Source organism: Lissotriton vulgaris, chromosome 9 (assembly GCF_964263255.1).
Source record: "Lissotriton vulgaris chromosome 9, aLisVul1.2, whole genome shotgun sequence".
Lineage (NCBI taxonomy): Eukaryota > Metazoa > Chordata > Amphibia > Caudata > Salamandridae > Lissotriton > Lissotriton vulgaris.
This window is the reverse complement of record NC_141697.1, coordinates 649,387,864-649,412,091: the sequence shown is the minus strand read 5'-3', so window position 1 is coordinate 649,412,091 and position 24,228 is coordinate 649,387,864. Positions and strand designations below refer to the sequence as shown.

The 24,228-nt window shown below is 40.8% G+C and overlaps 1 protein-coding gene across 7 annotated transcripts in view; it reads right to left on the bottom strand.

Moving 5' to 3' along the window:
* The window catches only part of EHBP1L1 (EH domain binding protein 1 like 1), a 289,110-nt gene that overhangs the window by 61,209 nt on the left and 203,673 nt on the right, over nt 1-24,228 (bottom strand). For 3 of the 7 annotated variants that reach the window (XM_086938343.1, XM_086938341.1, XM_086938344.1), the window contains 3 exons: nt 12,074-13,847; nt 1,580-1,749; nt 1,297-1,345 (listed from right to left, as the gene is read on the bottom strand). In XM_086938343.1, the coding sequence (XP_086794469.1) occupies nt 1,297-1,345; nt 1,580-1,749; nt 12,074-13,847 (1,993 nt within the window). The other 4 variants (XM_086938339.1, XM_086938340.1, XM_086938337.1 and 1 more) reach the window with 2 other exon arrangements.

Here is a 24,228-nt window from a genome sequence, read left to right as displayed (position 1 = left end):
AGCACGCCGTATCACCCAAAGGAAAAAATACCCCCTACCATGACTGTGGATAGCCAATATTTCACTTAGAGAAACAACCCTCCATCATCTATTTTGTTTAGAGGACACATTCTACAGCGGTAGCAAGAAAGTTGTCAGGCGCATAGTTAAATACAAAAGAGGTGCCATCTGTGCATAGTGTAATGACAGACCGCAGGTGTTCAAGCTATACACCCCTCGGCCTGACCACCTTGGGAGTGAAATTGGACCTAGAATGTTCCCAATGACACCTGAGGTAGCAACATACTAGGGTAGGCTGAAAACAACTAAACAAACTCAGTGGAATGATGTGTGAGCCCTTTCTGAGCCAGTGAGAATTGAGCTACAACTCATTCCTTATTTTACTTTTCCAACACTTGGGTTAGCCAATACTTGCTCAAATTGATGGACTTAGGGAGGAAGTGCAGTCACATCAAATTGCAACAATATTCCTAACTCTGAATTTCAGGCATAAGGGCCTCCAACCCTATCATTTCTGCCTATCCATCCTATCTGGAGCTCATCTGATCTATCTCTATTGCACTTGAGTCTCTACAACCTTTTCATTGATTGTTACACTCGTGAGAGAGGGATCCACCACTTTCAAGTTGTTATTTGTTCGAATTAATTGTTTGCCAACAGAAGCTGAGAGCTAGTCTCCCTCCACACCAGGTATGTCACTACCACATCTCCATGGTATAGAAAAGACAATTACACCTAGTGGTCAGTAAAATGATGATGCTGAGTGGAGACATGGAAGGTGTTTCCAGTCTGCCACTCAGGCAATGACGCTATACTTACCAGTGCTATGGGCCAGAGAGCATGCAGCACCAGTTCTTAAGTGTGCAATCCTTGAAACCTGCGTTGGGTACCACCAGCTGTGGTGCCAGATTGCCCTTATATCCATTAAGTGTTGCCCTTGGGCCAGCAAGAGAGAAACTCTGGACATAAGAAAACATGCCTTTGCCTGAAGTGTAAACAGTCCTTGCACTAGCCCTGAGACGAGAAACAGCAAATCAGCAGTTGGCAGCTTGGAAAGAGAGAGTATTGCCTTCTCAAAGAAGTTATAGGCAAGTATTCCTAATGGGGCCAGATCCTGAGACAGAGAATATAAGGAAACAGCTGCAGATACACAGATATATGTATTAAAAGTAAAGAGTCACAGTATTCATCCATTCTCTGATAAACAACAAAGCACAGAGATATAACCGAATACACTATATGCACTGATCCACAAACGTTTATTGAATAGGTTTATGAAGAACAAAACATACTTACTTTTTTATTGTTTAGTTTGATATCCAGAGGATCAAGAGAGTCATAATTACTATAAAACAAAAGGTAGTGAAGAAATTATTAAAATATCATCCTTGTTTTAAAAAAAGCATTTTCTCTTGTGCACATTTTCCATTTTACGCCAATCACATCCTTGCTGGTGTGACTTTGCCCCGCCCAGAGTTGACACAGTAGCCTTGTGCCCTTCCCCTGACATTTCCTAGCTAATTCCAAGTATGTTTCTTAATCACTCATCCAACGTTGTGGATAACAGCTGTCTACTTACATCTTGTCTGGGTGGAAGTGGTGCAGGATTGCACAGAAGGCCAACCCATTGCGCCAGGATGTGGTAAAGTTGGTGATTCTCACACCTCGATAGCCTTTGGTGACTTCTCGGCACCACTGCAGCAGGGAGTTGCTGGTACTGACCAGGTCTGAGCTATCCAAAAGGCTCATCTACAACCAAAGAAAAATAATTTGAATGACACTGGCATATATATATGCATAAAGAGAGGGACAAATAAATGCCACTCTATTGTTTAAATCTCATACTGGAATTACTATAGCACATGTGGTGTGCCTCTGCTCTCTGAGAAGGAGGCCAAAGTACAGCAATGCGCCATTACACAAAATGGTTGTATATAACAATATGGTTATCAAAAATATTGTCTAACAGAAATATTGTTTCCTAAAAATTGTTTATAAAAATATTTTCTCTGTGGGTATTTTTCCTCTTATTATCTCCAAGTGGGTGATATTGTTGTAAACAATATTTAGGACAGAGCATTTATGAATGACAATATTTTGGTTACGTTATTCTACTACCATACCAGAAAAGCAAGCCTTAGCTCCATGATTTTTACGGTTACAAATTACTACAGCAATACTTCCCAGCATTTTGTGGCCTAGGGACACCTGAGGGTTAGGGGTTAAGGAAGAGGAAAAGAGGAGAGGTTTCACAGCCCCCACTTCGTGCTAGACTTTACAGAGCATTTGCAAGGTACACAAAACCAAACCATGTCCAAAGCAACAAAGAGCCAAGAGAAACCCATGCAATAGTTCAAGTCCACTGCAGCATGCATTAGGGCTCTCGGGGGATGACTCGCAAAGCGTTTTTTGTGCCGGGGAAGATGTTGAACACCTTTCTTCAGTAATCCATGTCCTTTAGGCAGATTGGAGGTGAGCAGCTCTGTTTCCAGGAGTCTGGTGCTCTCCTAACATTAGCCTTCCTAAACTTATCCACAAACCTTATAAGTATATTGGAGTTGCAACGAATAAACATTGTTTCAGTAACTTATTTCTCCTTCCCTTTCCAACTCTTTATGGTCTGCAGCCATATTTTTTCCCTTGCCTGGAGCCACAAATGCATCATTTCATGGTTTACAGTGACTACTGCTTGAATAATTATTTTCTGTGGTCAGCCTCTGTTATACCATGTGTAAGACAAGTCAATGCTGGTGGCGCCTGTTACCTGCAAACAAAACCATGCTTCCGTGCGTTCCCTGGTCTTGTGCTCAACTACCAACTACCAAAAGTAAAAGGACAACTCCCAAGTCCTGTGTCTGCCATTTCCATCACAATAAGGAAAAGGCTATCTCAGGCCAACTCTTGAGTCACTGTTCACTGTATAAAAAGAAAATGACCTCTGACATGGAGAGCAACACAAACTGATATGTGTTATTGCTCACTTTAAGGGGCCTGTGGAAGTTTTCACTCCTGTAAAGGGATCAAAACTGCAGTCTTTGCCTATTCATCATTCCGTTCAAGGGCGCAAACTGCTCACCTCTACATGACAATCAATGCTGCAGCTCCTTTGAAAGGAACAAAATGGCCGTTAGCAATATTTTCATGAAAACTACATGAGCTTGTGTGTCAGTTTACCTAAGCTGCCACCCAATTAAAATATGCTAACTCTGATGACTGACCCACACCATGAGGAAGTTTACGGGATGTTAGTTCAAGCAAAACCAAAAAGTTACGGACTGTGGCGTGGGTGCAAAGTCTGCAGGTGTGAGTAATGACGAATTCATACCTGGGTGCACTCCTCAGTTTTCACCTTTTCCCCACTTCCCTCTGTATCAGTGATCTCAGCAGGAGGTATGCTATGCTGTGTTAGAGAACTAGTGGGCAAAGCCTGGGCTTCATTCTTCTCGCTCTGGAAGGAGCTCTTCTCAATTGTGGTGGAAGCGTATGCCAGGGATCCACTGTACTCAAAAACAGAAGGAGCGGCTTCAGGGGACAGGTCAGCAGTTTCCGAAGCAATGGATGGTGGTAAATCTACTTCCTGGATAGGAAAGAAGAGGGCTCTGGTTGTTTGATTTTCTGCTGAGGATGTAACAGCTTCTGTGGACAATACCTTCCATGTAGGTGAAGGAGATTCTACAAGAGGCATGGAATTGGCTGCAGGCGGTATCCCAGTATCTCCTCTAGTTGGTGTTGATGCTTTACAGGGACCCTCATTCATGCGCCTCAATGCAGAAGGTGACTCCAAAGAGGAGGGTGCATCCTCTACCATTGATGGAGCAGTGGAAGAGAATGCCCCAGTCTCCTCTTCTGCAGGCACCCCAGCCTGTGCCAATTCAACTTTCTTCTCATTCAGTTGACCAGCAAAAACATCTGAAGGCGGTACTGTTTCAACCCCTCCTTCTGTTGCAGCAGGGACCTCAAGTTTCAGCTTGGTTGCCTCCTCTGTGCTACCCTTGACCACAGCTTCTATTGTGTGATTTAGCTGCAAACGAGACATTACATCAACTATCCAAGCCTCTCCCGCACCCAGCAAGGGAGCCTCCTCTACCTTGTCTCTCCCCCTGTGGTCTGAAGAAGCTAAACCCAATGAAGACAATGATTCCACTGGCTCAACATCTGTCACCTCGAAGGCCTCGTCTGTCACAGTATCGACCCTCTCATTCACCACAGATGCAAATTCTCCAGGAGGCAGCATTTCTAGAAACCCTAACTCTACTTCACTACATGTTCCCTTATCCTCCTGGCTGTTACCCCCCACTTGAGGTTTGTTCGTGAAAATAGCTGCATCCGCAACAAAGTCATAATTATTTGACTCCAATAACCAATCACCTTCCAAAGTGTCCTCCAGTCTACCTGTTTTCTCACTTTCTTGAGTGTATACCACTACAGATACACATTCTCTCAATGACTCAGTAGCTTTAAAGTCATCCTTTCTTATATGAGTGAACATTTCCTCATTTCCACACTGCTCCTCAACTTTAGCAGGCAGTATTTCCCCAGATTCTAGGAAGCTTACATCCTCAAACTCATGCAATCCTGAATACCGTAAAGTGTCTTTTGGTTCATCGTTATCTTTGCTCACTGTTGACATTAACTCTACCATATCATCTTTCATCATACACATTTCAGACATGCCCAATGCGTCCTCCAACCTTTCTTCACTTTGACTGTGTATTGTAGATGATCCAACAACTGGCATAGCTCCCAAAGACTCATCACTATTACGCTCAAGCATTGGCACATCTCCCAAAATAACTTCTATCCTTCCGTCATCCTCAGCCTGTGATGCATATACCTCAAAAGAGGATACATCTTTAACAAGCCCAACTTTATTCGTCTCCTCCTTTTCTGTGAATCTGAAAGCATTCTGTACCCTTTCCCTTTCTGTGCTCTCTAAAGGCTTTGTTCCTATGGATGACCTCCCTTGTACTAAAAAAGCATCTTTCATAAGACACTCACCAGCATATTCTACACAGTCGTCAACCTTTTCTTCTCTTTCATAGGTGGCACACTCTGCTCCTGCTCCATTACATTTGGCCTCTTGTTTGCCTGAGTCATCTAAAGTGCCCTCTGTTCTACCGTTCCTTTCACACTCTATGGGTAATACCATCACAAAAGGCGAAGATGGCCTTGATGCCACAAATTCAAAGTTCTCTATATCTCTCACACTTTCTTCCATTTCCTGCCTTACCTCACTTTCTATGGAATGTGTCTCAGCTGAAGAGGGCGAACCCAATAATCTATATTCCTTGCTCCCTTCAAACCCTAAAGATTGGAACTTTCCCTCTAACCCACCAATCTCTACTCTTTTTGATTGATCTATATCTGCAACATATGTGAAACTGCCATCAAAATCATGATGAGATTTTACCAAAGGAGATTCCTCAACAGAAGATAAAATTAACCCTACATCAATATCTTTTTTCTTGGGTGGCTCATTGTACCTGAAATTGTCTTCTATCATTACGATATCCTCACCCCCTGAAAGCTGTTCCCTTAAAGATGAAATACCTTCAGATAACACATCTTTGATCTCACAAATTTCTGACACCTTCAAGGAATCTTCTCCTGTACCGCCCTGCATGACTCCGAAAGAAGCTGTCTCTTTAGAAGATAAAGCTCCCACTAACTCAAATTCCTTCACTGTATGCATGCTGACACAACTGCAAATATCCTCTGCACTGTTTTCCTCCACACCCTCTGTGGAACATACGTCTAAAAAATGTGAAGTTTTAACTAAGCCCTTGATCTCATTTGGTCCACTACACAATAGAGAGTCTTCCATTGCATCTGCCAACTCATTCTCTGAAGAACCTACCTCTATAGATGGCACAGCTTCTGTGAGTCCAGCATCTGTCACCTTATGCATTTCAGTATGTAATGCATCTTCTATATCAACCCCTCTTGCAGTCCATGAAGTAGCAACCTCTACTGAGGTTATACTTTCTTCTGAATCAACATTTGTAGGCTCAAGTATGGAGTGTTGGAAAGCGTCTTTGAAGTCACATTCCTCCTCATTCCATAAAGAAGATGCTTCTACAGAAATCATTGATTCTGCTGAGAGCACATCCATAACTTCACATTTTACACCATACCTGAATGTGCCTTCAAACTGACATTTGTCTTCACTCCCTGAAGAAGGTACCTCTAATGAAGATAAGGGTTGTGTTGAATCAACATCCTTAATCTCCTGTATTCCAGAATATTTGACTGCATCTTCAACCACACATTGCTCAACACTCTCTAAAGGAGACCTCACTATAGTTGATAATGTTTCTACGGAATCAACATCCAGGATATCATGTCTTTTCGCATTTTTTGGAGCATCCTTCTCCTTATTCATCCAATCATTCACCAAGGGACAAACATCTTCAGAAGATAATCCAAAATACTGAAAGGTGTCATCTACTCTAACGTCCTCCACAGTCTCTGAGAGTACCTCTACGGAAGTTGGTCCTTCCACTGAGCCAACACCTTTGATTTCACATGTTACAGTATATCTAGGCATGGTGTCAACTTCATAATCCTCCTTGTTCTCCAAAGGCAACTCTAAAGAACATGCAACTTCCATTAACCCAACATTCATACTCTCTGGTGTTTCAGGGGAAAAGAAAGAATCCTCTATTTTATTGTTCCTGTCACTCCGGAGAGGAGGCTCTTCTACAAAAGATGACAATTCGACTAACACTCCATTCTTGATTTCATATGTTGCTGTATTCTTGAAAATGTCTGCTGTCCTACCTTTCTCTTCACTCTCTGTAGAAAGGACTTCTAGAAACAGTAACGGTTCCAGACATCTTTTATCTGTCATCTTGTTTATTCCAGAACAGAGGAGATCATCTTTTACCCTAACCATTTCATCACTTTCAAAAGGAGATAGCTCTACAGAAGAGAGCCCTTTCACTATGTTAATATCCTGCTTTTTCTTTGTTTTTGGATTCCTGAAATTGTCTTCCTTGCTATCGTCCTCCTTGACTTCACATGCAGGACCCGCTGCAGATGGTAAAACTTCAACTAATTCGGCGCCCATCATATGATGCGCATTACCATCCAAGGTAAATAAAGCATCAGTTAACGCAACATTTTTAATCTGATGCCATTCAGGATACCTCACAAATTCCTCTGTCTTATTATTCCCATCACTCACTGGGGAAGAGATCACATTTCCTAAACTCACATCTTTGATTGAATATGCTGCAGTATATTCAGCAGTGTCTTCTACACAAGTCTTTTCCTTGCCTTCTGAAGGAGGTACCCCCAAATCTTTGAGCTTAGGTAGCACATCAATATCTTTGAGGTTGTGTGATTTTCTACAGCAAAAAGTATCTTCCATCTGAGCTTTCTTTTCACTCTCCGATGGAAGAACATCTACAGAAGCTAATGTTTCCATACCTTCACTCTCAAATAAGTCAGTACGTTTGTAAGTATCTTCTACCCTAATTGTCTCCTTTTCTGAGTGAGGTACTGCTCCAGAAGATATATCTGCCAATAGGGCAAAAACATTGTTCTCAGGCAAACCATAGCATCCTAAAGTGTTTTCTAGTCCACCTTGACTCTCCCTTCTTGGGGAAGGCTTCTCAATGGAAGACCATTCCGAAGAGATAACATTCTTGATGTCATGTGTATCAATAAACCTGAAAGGTTTTTCTACCTCATCCTTTCTTTCACTCACTAAAGGAAGTGTTAACTCTGTGGTATATAAAGCATCCACTGAGCCAACATTTTTGGTATCATGCACTGAATTAAATCCAAACATGATTTCTTCTTTATCTTCTCTGTCTGAATAAGATGCCGATACAGAAGATAGGTCTTGTCCGACTTCCTTGATTTCATGGGTTTCTGATAAATCAAATGTGTTTACTATACTGTCATGTGTTTCAAACCCTGTAGGAGCAAAATCTAGATACAATATCATTCCTACATCCCCACAATCCTTAATTATGTCAGGATGTTCAATGCTTTGATTCACCTCACTTTCTGCAGAAAACTCTTCACAAAATAAGATTTCGTCCTTGAAGCCAAGTGTTTCAGATAACTGAAATGTGTCTTCCACTCTACCCTTCTCTTCCACCTCTGATATAGGTACCTGTAAAGATGGCAGAACCTCCCTTCCAACATCTTTGACCTCCTGCACTGTAGCAGTCAAGAAACAGTCTCCAATACTAGCCTCTTCTAACAAACTTGAAGCAAATCGCTCTGCAGTGTACGGTGTTTCCAAAAATGCAACATTCCCTACCTCACATGATTCACTTTGCATGAGAGTATCTTCTGACCTACCTCTCTCCTCAACCTTGGAAGAAGTTGCTTCAACAAATGGCGAAGCATCTGTTAATGTGGTACTCATTACATATGTGTTCTCACTCTCTGGATAAACTAAAACATCTGGCAACACTACATGTTGGATCTCATGCATTCCAGGATATTTGAAAATGTCTTCTGCACTATCTGTATCCTCAATGGACGTGGTAGGTAACACTTCATTTTGCTCAATATCTTTTGCTGCATGGGTAGAAGTATATGCTAAAGCATCTGCTAAGCAAGCCTTTATTTCATTCTCAGAAGGAGGTTTGACTTTAGATGCTGAATGGTCTATAGAGTCAAGATTTTTGAGCTCATTCCTTCTTGTACACATGACAGTGCCATCCGCCTGAGCTTTCCATTCGCTGACTGGTTGCTGAGCCTGTAGAGAAGATAATGAGGATGAGTTCTTGGCCTCATCCTTTGGAGTAGACATCAAAGTGGGAGCTTCAATCTCATTTTCTAAATGTAGTACCTCTGTAGAAGATAAGTCTTCAAAAAGGCTGCAGTTCTTGTTCTCTTGGATACCATAATAACTGAAAGTGCCTTCTACAGGACCCTGACCATTAGTCGCAGGAAGAGGTTTATCAACAATAGACAACGCTTCCACTGAATTAACATTTTTGATATCAAGCATTCCAATGCATTTGAGAGAGCCCTCTACCGCATCCTCCTTTACACTTGCCAAAGGAGGTGGTACTTCTAAGGAAGGCAAGGTATCCACTAACTCAAAAGCACTAGTATTCACAACTGTTGAAAATCCTAACTTAATTCCATCTATATCTCCTCCACTTAAAGAGTGTGCATCCTCTGGAGAAGAAACATATTCCACAGGTCCAATGTCTTCAAATGTGTGGGCTTCTGGAAAACCACAAATATCTTTCATTCTAGCTTTTTCCTCACTCTGTGAATGAGTGACGTCTAAATATGATATCATTTCTCTAGACCCAAAATTCTCAACTGTTGGCATTTCTGTGTATGGGAAAGTGTTGTGTACTATTTTTGGATCATTTTCAGATGAATGAAATTCCACAGGAGATAATATGTCAACCTTTACATTCTCAATTTCATTTGGTTTGGAAGACGAGAAAGTGTATTCTGCTCTATCATTCTCTTCAATCTTCGAAACAGCCACCTCTCCAGAAGGTAGCACTTCTTTTCCAGTATCCTTAACTTCGTGTGTTTCAGAATACCTAAATGTGTCTTGAACACTGGCTTGCTCTTCAATGCCTGCAGCAGTTAACTTTGCAGAAGTTGATGTCTCTGATAACCTCACATTGTTAACCTCATTTGTATAGCTAAAAGTATCTTCTATCCAGTCTTTTGCTTCAATATCACAAGGTTGTATGTCAGCAGATGGTGAAGCTACTGTTAAAATGAGATCTATCATATTTTTCTTGTCACTGGCCAAGTGTGATAAAGCATCTGTTAAATCTACACTCTCAATCTCATGTATTTCAGGATGCATGAAAGACTCCTCCACATTAACTTTCTTTTCACCTTCCGGCACAAGAAACTGCGAAGCAGATAAGCCATTTCCTAATCCAGCATCTTTGATTAAATGTGATGTGGTTTTCTTAAAAGTTTCTGACTGAGACACCTCTATAGGCGCTGAATCTTTCCTGAAGTCCATATCTTCCATCGGAGCTGTCTCCTCATTCTTGGATGACAGCGCCCCTTGAGAAAATACTTTTTTCGCAAACTCAACATCTGTGACCTCATTTGAGGCAGTATTCTTCAAAGTATCTTCCATCCTACCTGTCTCCTCTTCGGAATGAGATATCTCTGTGCAAGATAAATCCTCCAATATGGAGAAATCCTTGTTCTCAAGCATTCCATAATATCTTAAATTGTCGTCGACACCACCTAAGTTCTCCCCCCTCAAGGGAGGCTCCTCAACACATGATAACACTTCTCCCAAGTTAACATGCCTGATGTCATGTATTCCAATATACCTAAAAGTGTCATCTACTGCACCGCTTTTCTCACTTGCCAAAGGAGGTGTTACTTCTACGGTATACAAAGCATCCTCAAAGCCAACATCCTTGATCAAATCTTCATCTTCCAACCCGCTCTTCTCAATCAATGAAGAAGGCGGTACTTCTATGGAAGACGAAGGATCCACTAAACCAACATCCATGGTATCCTGTGTGGTATTGTACCTGGATAGGTATTCTTCCATAGGCTCCCTTTTTAAATTAGATTTCACTACACAATGAAGATCTTCTACTTGCCCAATGTCCTTGATTTCAAAGGGCTCTGTAGTCTGGAAAGTATAATTTACCCTAGCATTAGCATCAGTTTTTAAATGAGCGACTTCTAGATAAGATGGCGTTTCTACAAACCCATAATCCTTGATCATGTGTGTTTTTGTATGCTCGAAAGTGTCTTCTATATTACTGTCCATCTCATTTTCTGAAGGAGGAACCTCTAGCTGAGCTAATGTACCCACCTTTCCATCCTTCATCCTACGTGTTTCACATTTCTCTCCACCCTTCTCCAGTTCAAATGCAGAAACAGGTACTTCTACGGAAGACATCACTTCCATCTCAACATCCTTGACCTCCGGTCCCCCTACAATAGCCTCTCGTTCAATCACTGAAGCAGCTGCCGCCACTGTGCTGCCACTTTTCTGTAATTCACCACCCTTTCTGTCTAATGGTCCACTATACATAAAAGCATCTTTTCTACCAACTTTTTCTTCACACCCTGAATGCGCTATTGCTAAAGAACAAGATGTTTTTTCTAATCCCACATTCTTAAACTCATGTGTTTCAGAAGTAATGAAACTGTCCTCTATTATTGCTTTCTCCTCAGACCTACAAACAGGAATGCCTGAAGACACTGTCTCTTCAACTAAACTTTGATCTTCAACCTCATGCTTTCCCGTACCAATAAAAGCGCCCTCCATTCTACCTTTCACTTCAGTATCCCAGAGAAGTACTTCTGTAAAAGACGAACTGCCTCTTAACAAAGTTCTCGTTTCTTTTTGTATCTTTGTGTCATATTCTAAAGCTGGTGAAGATAGTACCTCTCCTTTGACCAGCTGTTCTCTTGAAATTAAGACTTCTAATCTGCCTCTAGAAACCATATCTTCTATGGCTTTATCAGAGCCTACCCCAGAATACACAAGATCTGGTGCTATTCTAAACTCTCCACTGCTCTTTTCTGCTGCCACTATAGACTCTGCAGAAGTCTGAGAAGTGGTATGTTGGTCTTTTGTAGGGATTACAGAAGACAAGAGGCAAGCCTCTGGCTCCGCATGCCCTACCTTCTCTCTGTTTCTCTCCTCGCTCTCCATGGCTCGGAGCACTTCCACAAAACTTGGCATGTCTGCTACAACTGCAAAATCACCAGCATGGACCTCCTTAGTAGATGGCTCTGACTCATGTTGTGTAACTTTATCCTCACACTGAAACGCAACAGGCATCGCCACCAAAGGCTTTTCCACGCCAGCCTCATACATTGTGAGCACATTAGCATCCTTTTCCTCAGACAACGTCTCACCCACCAGCACTTGACTCTCACACGATTTTGTAAAACACACTTCTTGCACAAATTCCACACCTTTTCTAGTATTTGTTCCAACATTCTCTTCCATTAGCACAACACTTTTTATATCAAGTATCTCAGGAGATTCCTGTAAAGTACCTACAAGCCTACCTAACTTTTCATATTCCGAGGAAGCAGAATCCACTACAGGAAGTGAATCATCCATTAATGTAGACATCGTTACCTCAAGGTCCTCAGCATCATCTTGAGAAGTCTCTTCTCCTCTACCCTTCTTCTCACTGTCCAAAGGCACTTCCACCAAAGACACGTTCTCCATCAATGCTCGTACCTCAGCATCTTCCTGAGAAGATGGACTTGTATGATTCTTCTCATTGTCAATAACATGTACCACTGAAGGGTGTGCATGTTCTACAAACACAATAGCATTTGTAGTCTGTATCTCTGCACCTGTTCGAAATGGTTCAACTTCTCCATGATTCTCCAAGTCGTCAACAGCATGTATATGTAGGGTAGGTGAGTCTTCCAATATACCCATATTTGTTTTTGATAGTTTTACAGCCTCCTCCTGAAAAGTTTCAACTTCCACTAACTTCATCTGTTTAATACCCTCGGCATCCTCTTGAGTAAGCTTGTTTCCCTTATGATTCTCATCCCCATTCAAAGACTGTACCTCTGCAGAAGTTAAACTGTCCTCTAATCCAAAGACCTTTTTAGTCAGTACCCCTGTATCCTTTTGTAAGTCTTCTCTACTAATCTTTACATTGTCCAAGTTAAGAACCTCTACACTAGAAACCTCTTCTGTCAACCCTACAGCTTTTGTAGTTGGGACTATAGCGTCAACTTCAGAAATGTCAACGCTATTACTGTTATCAGTATCCAAAGCAGGTACATTTACATAAGATGAATTGTCCTCCACCTCAAATGATTTTGTATTCAGGTAATCAAGGTCCTTTTCAGATAACTCAGCTCCTCTATGAGTCTCCTGACTGTCCAAAGCAGGTACATCTACCGGAGATATGTTGCCCACCAACCCACCTGGTTTTACATACAACAACTCATCATCTCCTTTAGAAGAATCATGTGTGTGAATTTTCTGACTTTCCAAAGAACAAATCTGTGGTGACGATGCCTCCTCCACTAAACTAACTTGTTTTGTACTCAGGAACACATCCTCCTCCTGAGAAGAGTCTTGTGTGCATTCCTTCTGACTGTCCAGAGAAAATATCTCAATCGTAGATATCTCCTCCTCAAACTCAACTGGGTGTGTACTTGGAAAACCAGCATCTTCTTGGGAAGAAACTTCACTATGGCTCTTTTCACTGTTCAATGTTGGCACATCTATGTTGGGTAATTCTTCTACAAACCCAATATACTTGGATGTCAATGCCCCAGCATCCTCTTTGCAAGTCTCACCTCCTCTTCCTTTAATATCTTTGTCCAAAGAAGGGATTTCTATGGAAGGGAACTCTTCCACCAACCCAACAATGGTTTTAACCAGTACAACAGTATCTACTTTAGAGGATGCATCTTCCCTAACTCTGTCCTCAACAATTGTATCAGGAATCTCTACAGATGGCAGATTTGCCACCATTCTGACATCTTTAATGCTCTTCATACCAACATCATCTTGATAAATCACCTCCTTAATAACTCCTTCACTACTCAGTTCTACAGAAGGCAACACTTTTTCAGCTAAAACAGTTTGGGAAGAGACTCTGGTGTGTATGGGAGTATCATCTTCAAGAGCTTTTGGATTCTCGTCAGATCTAGTCTTCTGCTTGCGTTTTCTCACAGGAGGTAACTCTACAGGAGAAGGAGATTCAGCCACTACCACTACTTGGGTCATATCTGAAGTGCCGTTTCCACCCTCCACCTGAGGAGCTGGCAGTTCTGGCTTCGTACTCGTGGCTTCTTTTAGATTACTCGCAATTTGAGGTTTCTTAAGCCTTGGAGCAGGTTGAGGGTGGTCTTCTCTTGTCTTCCATACTGGATCAGACCTAAACAGAGGAGAAGCAAACTTCTGTAACAAAAGTAAGCACAAATCTATACCTCTACACCTACATACAAAAACATTCATAGTAGGAGGTTAAAGGAATGAAAGGTTACCTTTATGACGAGGCAGTGCTCCTAATCATTGCTTAGTATAGCAAGGAAAAGCTTCTCCAGAAGAAAGTTTGCACTTCAATAGCCTTATCAGTTTCCTATTCTGGGTGCCCCTTTTCACACAAGGCCCTGTCTCCATGTGAACATTATCAACTAGTACATACTCGCAATATTCTTTAAGTGATGAAGGGGTAGTTAGGTGGGCATTGTGAAGGGGAGTACAAGGATTAAGAATCCCGGAAGTCCTATGACTATATGCTTTAATTCAACACCCCCCCCCCTCCTTCTCTCCAGCTAGGTGTGAATCTGTTTATAAAGTCAAACAATAATGAGAGAAAGAATATGCTCACAAGGCTTAAGGGACCAGGGTGCAGATACCCTTTTAAAATTCAGACTTTAGGATGATACATCCACAGAGCAAAACTTACAAAAATAGGAAGAATAACCCGTGGTCTGGCCTAAAACATGTTTTAAAACAGAAAATGTCCTTGAAAGGACGCGTATGCTTCTGTTGCCCTTGTTGAATGAACGTGAAGAGTGCAGGATGCTGTAAACCTACAAACTGACGTGACATCTGGATATTTTAACAATGACATTTGTTGATTTAGATATGGTAGTTGAGATGCTATCAATGGTAAATAGTGTGAAAAAGCAATTGTTCTTGCCAAGTAAAATGTAAGCGCATTGGAAATATCCTAGTTGTGAACAGTTTGAGGAAATATGGGGCCTCGCCTAAAAATTTGTAGGAATGTCTTTTGGCCTGGTTTGAAACTCTGCTACAACATTAGGAATACAAGAATGATCATCTAAGGACCATTCGGTCTTTGTGGAAGTTGATATAATGTTTCTAGATGAAAACGCTAGAAATTCATTAATATGGCCATCATATGCATAGCTACTAAATAGCCTGCATTCCAGGGAAGGTCTCAATGCTGCAGGGTAATCAATGGTTCGAAAGACTGGAGCACAATGGAAGTCAGCATAATACTTCTAAGAAGCTAGGGGCCTCAGATACAATATTTTTCTGCAGGGCAGTGTTGCAAGCCTTCCTGCTGCACTGCCTTACGCAAAAGAAAAGGGCAAGTATGCGCGGTATCTAGTAGATATGGCTCATTTCTGTCCTCTTTCCCTGCGCTGGCGCTCAATTAGTAGCCATGCACCAACGCAGGCACTCCTGCGCCATGGTGCAAGGGTGTCTGCATTGTACGGATGATTGTTTTTGTGCAGGAAAGGACCACTTTCTGCACAAAAACAATCAATGTAGGCGATTTCCTCTTTCTAGTGTGCTATGGAATGCAACTCACATAGAAAGAGGAAGAATTGTTATTTCTCCTCGTTGCGCCTCCCTTACACCACCCCTGGGGAGGTGTGGGCTTTTGACGCATTCCCAGGTTCACAGCTTGTTGTAAATCTGGGAATGTGTCAAATGCCATGGGTGTTACATGGAAACACCCACCGTAATGCCCATGTCACACCTCCCCATCGTAGCGGGAGGCAACGCAGCGAATTGCACTGCGTTGCCTCAGTCCATATCTACAAGGCCATGAAATGCTTCGACAGGTGGATTTATGTGGCCTTTGTAGATATAACTACGCCCCATGCGCCAAAGGAATGTCACAAAAAGAGACATTCTGGCGGCGCACTAGGCTTGTAAATGAGCTCCTGGGTCTCTATTGAGAGGATGGAGTAAAGCATCAAAATGTTGTTCACAGCTTTATTTGAAGTTAGATCTAATGAGGTCTCTAAAATTCAAAGCAGAATCTCACTGATAGTGTTTACTTGCATCCATTTAACCCTATTACCAGCCAAGTGAAAAACAACGTACATTAAATCATCAAGTAGGTATGCTTAAGAGCCAGCCTCTTCTTCAGAGACCTGTTTTGACATTTTAGCCACTTTTCTTATATTGCGTCTTGGAAGTCTTCATTAGGGACACGCATAGAAACAATGACATGACATAAGTGCATTTTCAGAAACCTGGCTCTCAAGTTCAGCAACAAAAAGGAGGGAATACATGAATGAAAGAAGGAACTTGTGGAGCACAACGAATGCCCAGAGGCGTCTTGGCGAAGAATAACACATCTCAGTTCAACTAGATGATATGAAACAAGAGGAGATATATGAAAGCTGCTGTCTGGAAAAAAAGCAGAGTTGAGAACTAGAACTGTTGAAGTCAAACTTGGGCTAACGGTAAAACTTTCAAGCCACGCGACCTCCTGAACTTCTGAATACAGCTGTGAATTAGAGGGACTGGGCGGGAAGCATAATGATCCACTTCAAGCAGTCCAATTTGTTCAAAAACGACATCCCCACTCACAAATCAGAAGCAAACCTGTGGTACTCTTATTGTTTTTCGTATCAAAAAATATTGATGTGAAGCTAAAAACCCTGTTTTGAAAATAAGCCTCAATGATCTTCATGTGTATATGCTGATATGAGAAGAGTTGTCAAGTCTTCTTGGAGTATCTGCTTGCCCAGTCTTTCCTTTCTGAATAAAGCAGTGGAAAAATGTTTAGAAATGCCTATTCCCATAACTGGATACTAAAGGGGGAGATTCTATGCCTGCTCATATATAACAGTCCAATTGTATTGTTCTTAGGACCCAGTTAAAGTTTCCTGCACAAGAAAGAAGAGGAAGAAAGGATTTGAAACTCTATACAATGACATTGAATTCCAGACCATTGATATGGCTTTTTGTGGTCCATGACAATGAGCTAATGAGCTGCACTGGAATATGTTTTTATGTTGTTGTGGCAAAACAGCTTGGAAACAACAGCATGTCAAAACAAACAGTCCACCATTTTCGTGGTCACTGTCTCTACACACTGATATCAGTATACTGCTGAAAGGAACTGTAGAGTTTACATCTATAACTTGGCCAAGTGAGCACATGAGGCCTAGTAGTCTCTGAAATGCTGACAATGTTGTGGTGTAAAGGTAAACATTATGTAACATAGCTATGGAGACTAGCAGGAGGCAGGAGAAAAGGCCAAGTTTAAGGAACTGAATTTCAAAGCTTCACTGAATTGGATGCTCTTAGAAGAGACCAAGTTGGATTTTTTTCTGGTTGATGGAAAACCTCAAACTACAAGTCCTTGCATATCACTTAAATACATGGTATAGTCTGGGACATGAATAGAAACCCTGATGACAAAGGTGTGAAGTCAGCAGAAGCACTCTTATAAAACCTATCGTAGTGAGCCTTAGAACGAATGGAAAAAATATTTGTAGTTAATGTTGACCTAATGTTTTGAATCTCAGGAATGGAATTTCTAATGAAATCAAGAATTGTAGATGCTCACAAATATCATCTAATTCCTCCAACTGTCTCCAAAATATGCCAGAATGATCAAGAATTCTCAGAGAGGGAACTAGTTCAGGGTGTATACCCAGGATTGGTTTGCTGCTCTAGGTTTCCTTGGGTAAATGAGTTAACGAAATAAAAGTCTGTTTCTTTTTGAACTTTTGAATATCAGCTCTATAGCAGACCAAGAATGTGCTTTGGACTGCCCATGAGAGAAGCACATCATGAGCATGTGGGTGATCTTCTTGGAGATAAAAGTAGAAGGTAGATCTGTAGCAAGATTAGGAGTATAAACATTTTTCCAGAAACGGAGAGTAATCAGTTATACAAGTCATATGATGGTAAAAGGTGGATCCGTTTTCTCCCATTAGAGATGCACACTGATAAATAGAAAGAGAATTATTTATTCTATAAAATTGGTTAATGTCAACTTATTTTTGAGCAGACAGAAGCAGAAATTTGGTTTAGAATGAAATATCAGTTTTGGTGTTTGAGTTGTTTTCCTGTCTAGTTTTCATAAACTACTTCCTCATAAAAAGCTTTAAAGCAGTGAAAGGCTGACCCAAAGGTGATCTACTTGGAAGAGATTTAAATAAACTCCACTTCATTTCATAGGATTTTACAAACACTACAGTGCCCAATTTAGGGGTTTTCGTAAACATTGGGGTGTAATGGAGGCAACAGTTTTTAAAAACGGTTACAAACTATTTAATCAACATTGGACACTGTACTTACGGAGTAGAATGCCACTGAGCTTGTGCTATTTGCATTCAGCTGATTAAATAAAGTACATAAATGCATTGGGCCAGGGTCAAAGATTGCATCAGACCTTCATAATCCCTTTACTTGTCCGTAGGTAGTGAAAAAAGTATTTTCACATCAAAAAGAAAAATCTAGAGTGCTGTCTTGTATACATATAAACAAAGACAAAAGATGTCTAACAAAATGTGCCTTTGTCTCAATGAGCTTTCTTCAATGCTCATGCTGTTGCATTATTCAGGTAATTATTTTAAATCACTATGGAACAGTATCTTTGCATTCAGAAACTTAGAGAAAAATCACTTCAGCAGATATACGAGGAAACAAATAAAAAAAATGTCTCTAATGTCCCAAGTCTATCAGTTATACAATGCCATAAGCTGAGCGCCATTTATTTTTCTGAGGAAAAGGGTACATCCAGGGACATTTTTTGCCATGTGATTATCTAGCCGTTAGGTCATTGTTAAAAGTAGAAGAAGGCTGAGGGGCAGGTCCTCCCTTAGAATAGTGGGTAAAAATGTCCAAGAACACATAATTATTTATAGGGGATTTAGTATTTAGCATCTAAGGAAATTTGCCATTTTAAGCTTGGTGTGAGGTCTGTTCAAAACAGTAAGGCATTGCCCATGAAGTGACATATCCATCTATACTACTATTGTAAAGAGAGAGCTGAAATCTTTGAGGAGGGTAAACTCAAGAAGTACAGCACCAATCACAACACCCAATACAGCATTGGAAAGGGGAGTTGCAGCAGATGGACATAGGCTATACAGGTGGCCACCATATACATTAGAAACGTCAAAGAACCTGAGGGTTAAAGTAGTCCCTTGTGGGCGTGGGCATGTCGGGGCGTGTTTGTGGGCGTGTCAAACTACACATATTTTACTCTGTGGCCGTAACCGTTGTCAGTGGGGCATGGGCGTGTCAAACTACACACTTAGAGGGCCGTGGGCGTGCCAGGGCCGTGGTCGTAGCCGTGTCAAAGTACACACATTATACTTTGTGAGAGGGACCTACCACAACAGCGTTCTCAGAGGGGCGTGCCACAAATTTTATAACAAAAAAATGGCCGCATCATTCAGTAGCGCGCCTTTCCATTCACGAGTTACAATCACTTCTCACACGTCCGTATAGAAGACACAAGGTGCGCCTCATTCACGCACATTGCCATTCAGGCGGCGTTAATAACATATGTTGCGAAGCAACCTTTGTGGGCATAAGTGTAACCGATCTCAACAGGGGATAAACGCAGGCGTTTCAGAATGCACACGCCCACACCTCTCAGAATGCACACGCCCACACAAAACAACGCTAAACAGCATGCACACCTCACAACATGCAGGAACGCTAATCTCACTGTGATGAAATTAGCTTTTGTGCACGTCGAGAGGTGTGCGCGCCCTTCAGCGTTGTTGTGTGTGGGCGTGTGCATTCTAAGACGCCTGCTGCATTGGAAAGCGGTGGGGTAGCGTTCGGTAAAGTTTGCCGTCCTTCAGGTAAATCTTTTTTATACCCGGACAACGTCGGGACGGGCAGCTAGTGCCTAATAAAGGATCACTGATAGAATATCGACAACAGAAATGTCGACCTACAAAAATATCGTTGTCAAGAATATCGAAGTCCTATCTTCATAATGGTAAGTACAAGAATATCGAGAAAAAAATTATATATTTATAATAAACAGGTAAAATTAAAATTAAATATATATATATAATAAAGTAAAATATTAGTATTTTTTTACAATTACATTTCACACTTCATTAACTGTAACAGTAGGTTAAATGTTGGATATCAGAGGGGATTAAACTACTATTCCCACTCCAGCGAGTGCAACAGTAGGGAAGGTTCGGATAGTGTAGGGGTAAAAATTACTATTCCCACTCCAGAAAGTGCACCAGTAGGGATAGTGTTAGATAGCAGAGGGGAATAATTTACTTTTCCCACTCCAGGGAGTGCAACAGTAGGGAAAGTGTTGGATAGCAGAGGGGAAAAGAAAATCTATTCCCACTCCAGAGAGTGCTACAGTAGGAAAAGTGTTGGATAGCGGAGGGGATAAAATTACTAGTTCTACTTCAGCAAGTGCAACAGAAGGGAAAGGGTTTGATAGCGAAGGGGAATAATTTACTATTCCCACTCCAGCAAGTACAACAGTAGGGAAAGTGTTGGATAGCGGAGGGGAATGATTCACTATTCCCAATCCAGCAGGTAGAACAGTAGGGAAAGTGTTTGATAGCCAAAGGGATTCATTTACCATCCCCACTCCTGCAAGTGCAAGAGTAGAGAAAGTTTTGGATAGCGGAGGGGAATAATTTACTATTCCCACTCCAGAGAGTGTAACAGTAGGGAAAGTGTTGGATAGTGTGCGGATACAATTTCTATTCCCACTCCAGCAAGTGCAACAGTAGGGAAAGTGTTGGATAGCGGAGGGGTAAAAATTACTATTGCCACTCCAGAGAGTGCTACAGTAGGGAAAGTGTTGGATAGCGGAGGGGAATAATTTACTATTCCCACTCCAGCGAGTGCAACAGTAGGGAAAGTGTTGGATAACGGAGGGGAATAGTTTACTATTCCCACTCCAGCTAGTGCAGCATTAGGAAAAGTGTTGGATTGCGTACGGTAAACATTTCTATTCCCACTCCAGCAAGTACAACAGTACGGAAAGTGTTGGATAGTGGAGGGGAATAATTTACTATTCCCACTCCAGCAAATGCAACAGTAGGGAAAGTGTTGGACAGCGGAGAGGAATAATTTATTATTCCCACCCCATAAAATAATTAACACTAATTAACAAACAATTCATTAAAAAGATGTACCTCCCACCATATTCCCCTATAAATTACACCACCAATGATGTTAAACATAACACAAATAACATAATTAATTTAAATCATTAATAATAATTAACAAGCAGTTTAAAAAATCAATGATAAATTAATTCACACAATTAACACTATAAAACAACTTAAAGTAAATGTTATAATAACATTTTTTACAAAATATATTAAAATAAATGATTTCCCAGCCTACTCCCCTATCAACTCACAACCCGCTCCTAAACAAATGACAGAAATAACATTAATAATTAATTAACAATGATTCATAACTAATTAATAAATAATTGCCAATAAATTATCACAATTAACAAAATAAAATGTTAAATACATAAATGTTAAATTAAAAAAAAGAATTAATGATTATTAAATAACTTCACACCCTACTCCCCTATAAACGCACAACCCACTCATAAAAAATAACGCAATTAACATATTTACCAATTAATTATGAATAATTAACAAACAATTAATAACTCATTAATACATTAATTTCCACAATTAACAATATAAAATCTTAAATACTTAAATATTAATTAATAATAAATATGAATTATTAAATTTTAATTAAATTACTTCACTACCCTATTCCCCTATGAACCCACAACCCACTTCTAAAAAAAGAACACAATTAATTTATTTACCAAATATTTATTAATAATTAACAACCATTTAATAACAATTTAATAATAAATTAATTGCCACAATTGACATTATAAAATAGTACATACATAAATATTAATTAATCAAAAAATATATATTAATTAATTCTCAATAAATTACCTCCCACCCTATTCCCCTATAAACCCACAACCCGCTACGGAACTAAAACACAAAATTTACTTAACATAAAAATAATAACTTCTAAAAATGTAACATATGTAAAAAAAAGCAATACTTACACAGCAAAATAGAACACATACATTTAAAATACACACTAAAATACATAACAGTAAATAAAACAAGGATTTTTTAACAATACTTTAGCAAACGATATTAATTACTTCGATATTTTGAAAAACGATATTACTTACCTTCAACTTGATATTCTTGTCAACGACATTCTCTATATAAACATTTTTGTACTACGATATTTTGCACTCGATATTAGTGCAAGTCGACATTTGCAACTCAATGTTATGTCTATTGACCCCTAATAAAATCAAAAAAGGAAAAGAAGACAAGCATTTACAATGCAATGGTTTTGCCTTTGTTAAAGTTAGAGCTATTGGCATTGCTCTTGACATTTTTATTTATGGTTTTTTTAACATAAATAAATGGCATTGTCATTTACAATGCCACTAGCTTTATCTCTTGCAAATGACACACACAAACACACACAGAGCCCCCCCCCACACACACACACAGAGCCCCCCACACACACAGCTACACAGAGCCCCCCACACACACAGCCACACAAAGCCCCCCACACACCTACACAGAGCCTTTCACACACACCCACACAGCACAAGCAGGCACCTGGCCCCCAAAGAAGTATTGATAGTAGCATCTTGCGCCCCGTGCTGCCTTGGGTCAAATTTGATCGCACAACTGGCAAACAGCACCCAAACGTTTCTGATTAGAATGCTGGCATGCTCTACCAATGCCTGATCACCTACTGGTGATACATGTGGAGGGCTGGACAAAAAGGGAAGGGGCGTAACCAAGTTGAACAATTTGAAAGACCTGCTGTTCCAGAGTAACGTCACGTCAGTGAGATGAGCAAAATCGGATTCTCCCTCATAAGACCTATGTGACACGTGTAGGGGAAAACTAAAGCAGCATGGTGGCAGCTATATCGAGTGATGAAGAGGACGAGGATTGCTAAATCTGTCATACCCTGGACTCTAGCACCGTCTCTCCCTCTAAAGCCATGAAAAAGCTGCACAACCAGTGAGGGCTGCCTCTGTCAGTACAACAGAGTACAACACTTCCCATTACTGTTGGTGGAACTGGCTAGCTACGGAAAGTAATCCGCCACAGCTATCCCTCAGCTATTTTTAAACTGCTGTAGTGCCAAATCAGCCTGTGCTCTTAAAAGCCAGAATCAAAAGCTTTATTCACAGATTACACATGGGTGTCTTAAGAAAACCAGGTAGCATGCCCCCTACAAGGAAGTCTAACAACAAAGCTAGTGCCTTAGAAAAAACGTTTAAGTACATTTATGCGTAGTGTAAGTCTCTGCTCATACTTTTTCTTCCCAAAGAGGACCCAATATATTTTTATATATATAGCTTCTACCAACATTAATACCGCCAAAGTAAAAAGCTCTGAATCAATCAAACTCAGAATGATGAATGGTTGAATCAGTCCTAGCGGGATGCTGGCTCGGGCCTGCAGGTAACCAACAGATGCCTGAAGCACACTTCTATAACCAGTGTGAGTGTTGTGGTGGGAGGGAAAACAAGACTAATTAGGAAGAGGATCTCATGTATTCACCTGTGAAAGAGATCGCATCAAGGAGGACAAACAGCTCTGCTGATTTTGAGATGTTCTGCTCCACCGGTTACTAATTCAGTGTACTGCTATTTTTATATGTTTGGAGTCAATGGTCGGTTCTTGTTGATAAATTATTCTTATTAGTCATGTGAAAAACACATGCCAAAGCTATAATATCTTTGAAAACATTGATTTGCATAAAGCAGGATCAGTGTGTCTCGCCTGTGCCAATATGCACTACAGCATGGGGCACAGGGATGGAAACGCAATTGTGGAGAGCAAAAGAAAACAAGAAACTTTCTGGACGCAAATAGGGCTTACAACTTGGAGGTCTATATTTTGCTAAAGTAGATGTCACTCTTCTTGGGTTTTAACATCAGACATTCACTTCTCCCAAGGCCTTCTAGAGAGCAGTAAATGCATAGGTATTGCACAAGATTTAAATGAAGCACAAAAAGTACTATAGGCATAATGAATAAGTCACTTAACCTTTGGTAACGCCTTATCTCGTAGAGACTATCTAGCCACAGATTCCTTACTTAAAAATTTTCTTCAGGCGTCAGACTGGATCCGGAAATTTTTAGTGAGCAGTATCCTGAGAGCCGGTAGGAGGTGTCATTCTGCTCTGAGTGGCATAGTCTGTGCCGGAAATGACGTATGACGTGCCTATACAGGTGCCACCCCAGCGCGCTGGCATCAGTTTCTTTTCGCAACTTTCCATGGAGCCACGAAGAACACTGTTGTGGAAAACTGGGCCCCTGAAAGGAGAAAGCCCTGTCTCCAGAAATCCGTTCAGAGTGGGGAGGATGGGTGGGACGGTAAGGAATCTGCAGCTAAAGTCTCTACCAGAAAGGTATTACCAAAGGTAAGTAATTTGTCTGTCTGATAAAGACTTCTAGCTGCAGATTCCTTACCTTAGAATAGATAAACAAACAAGAAAAG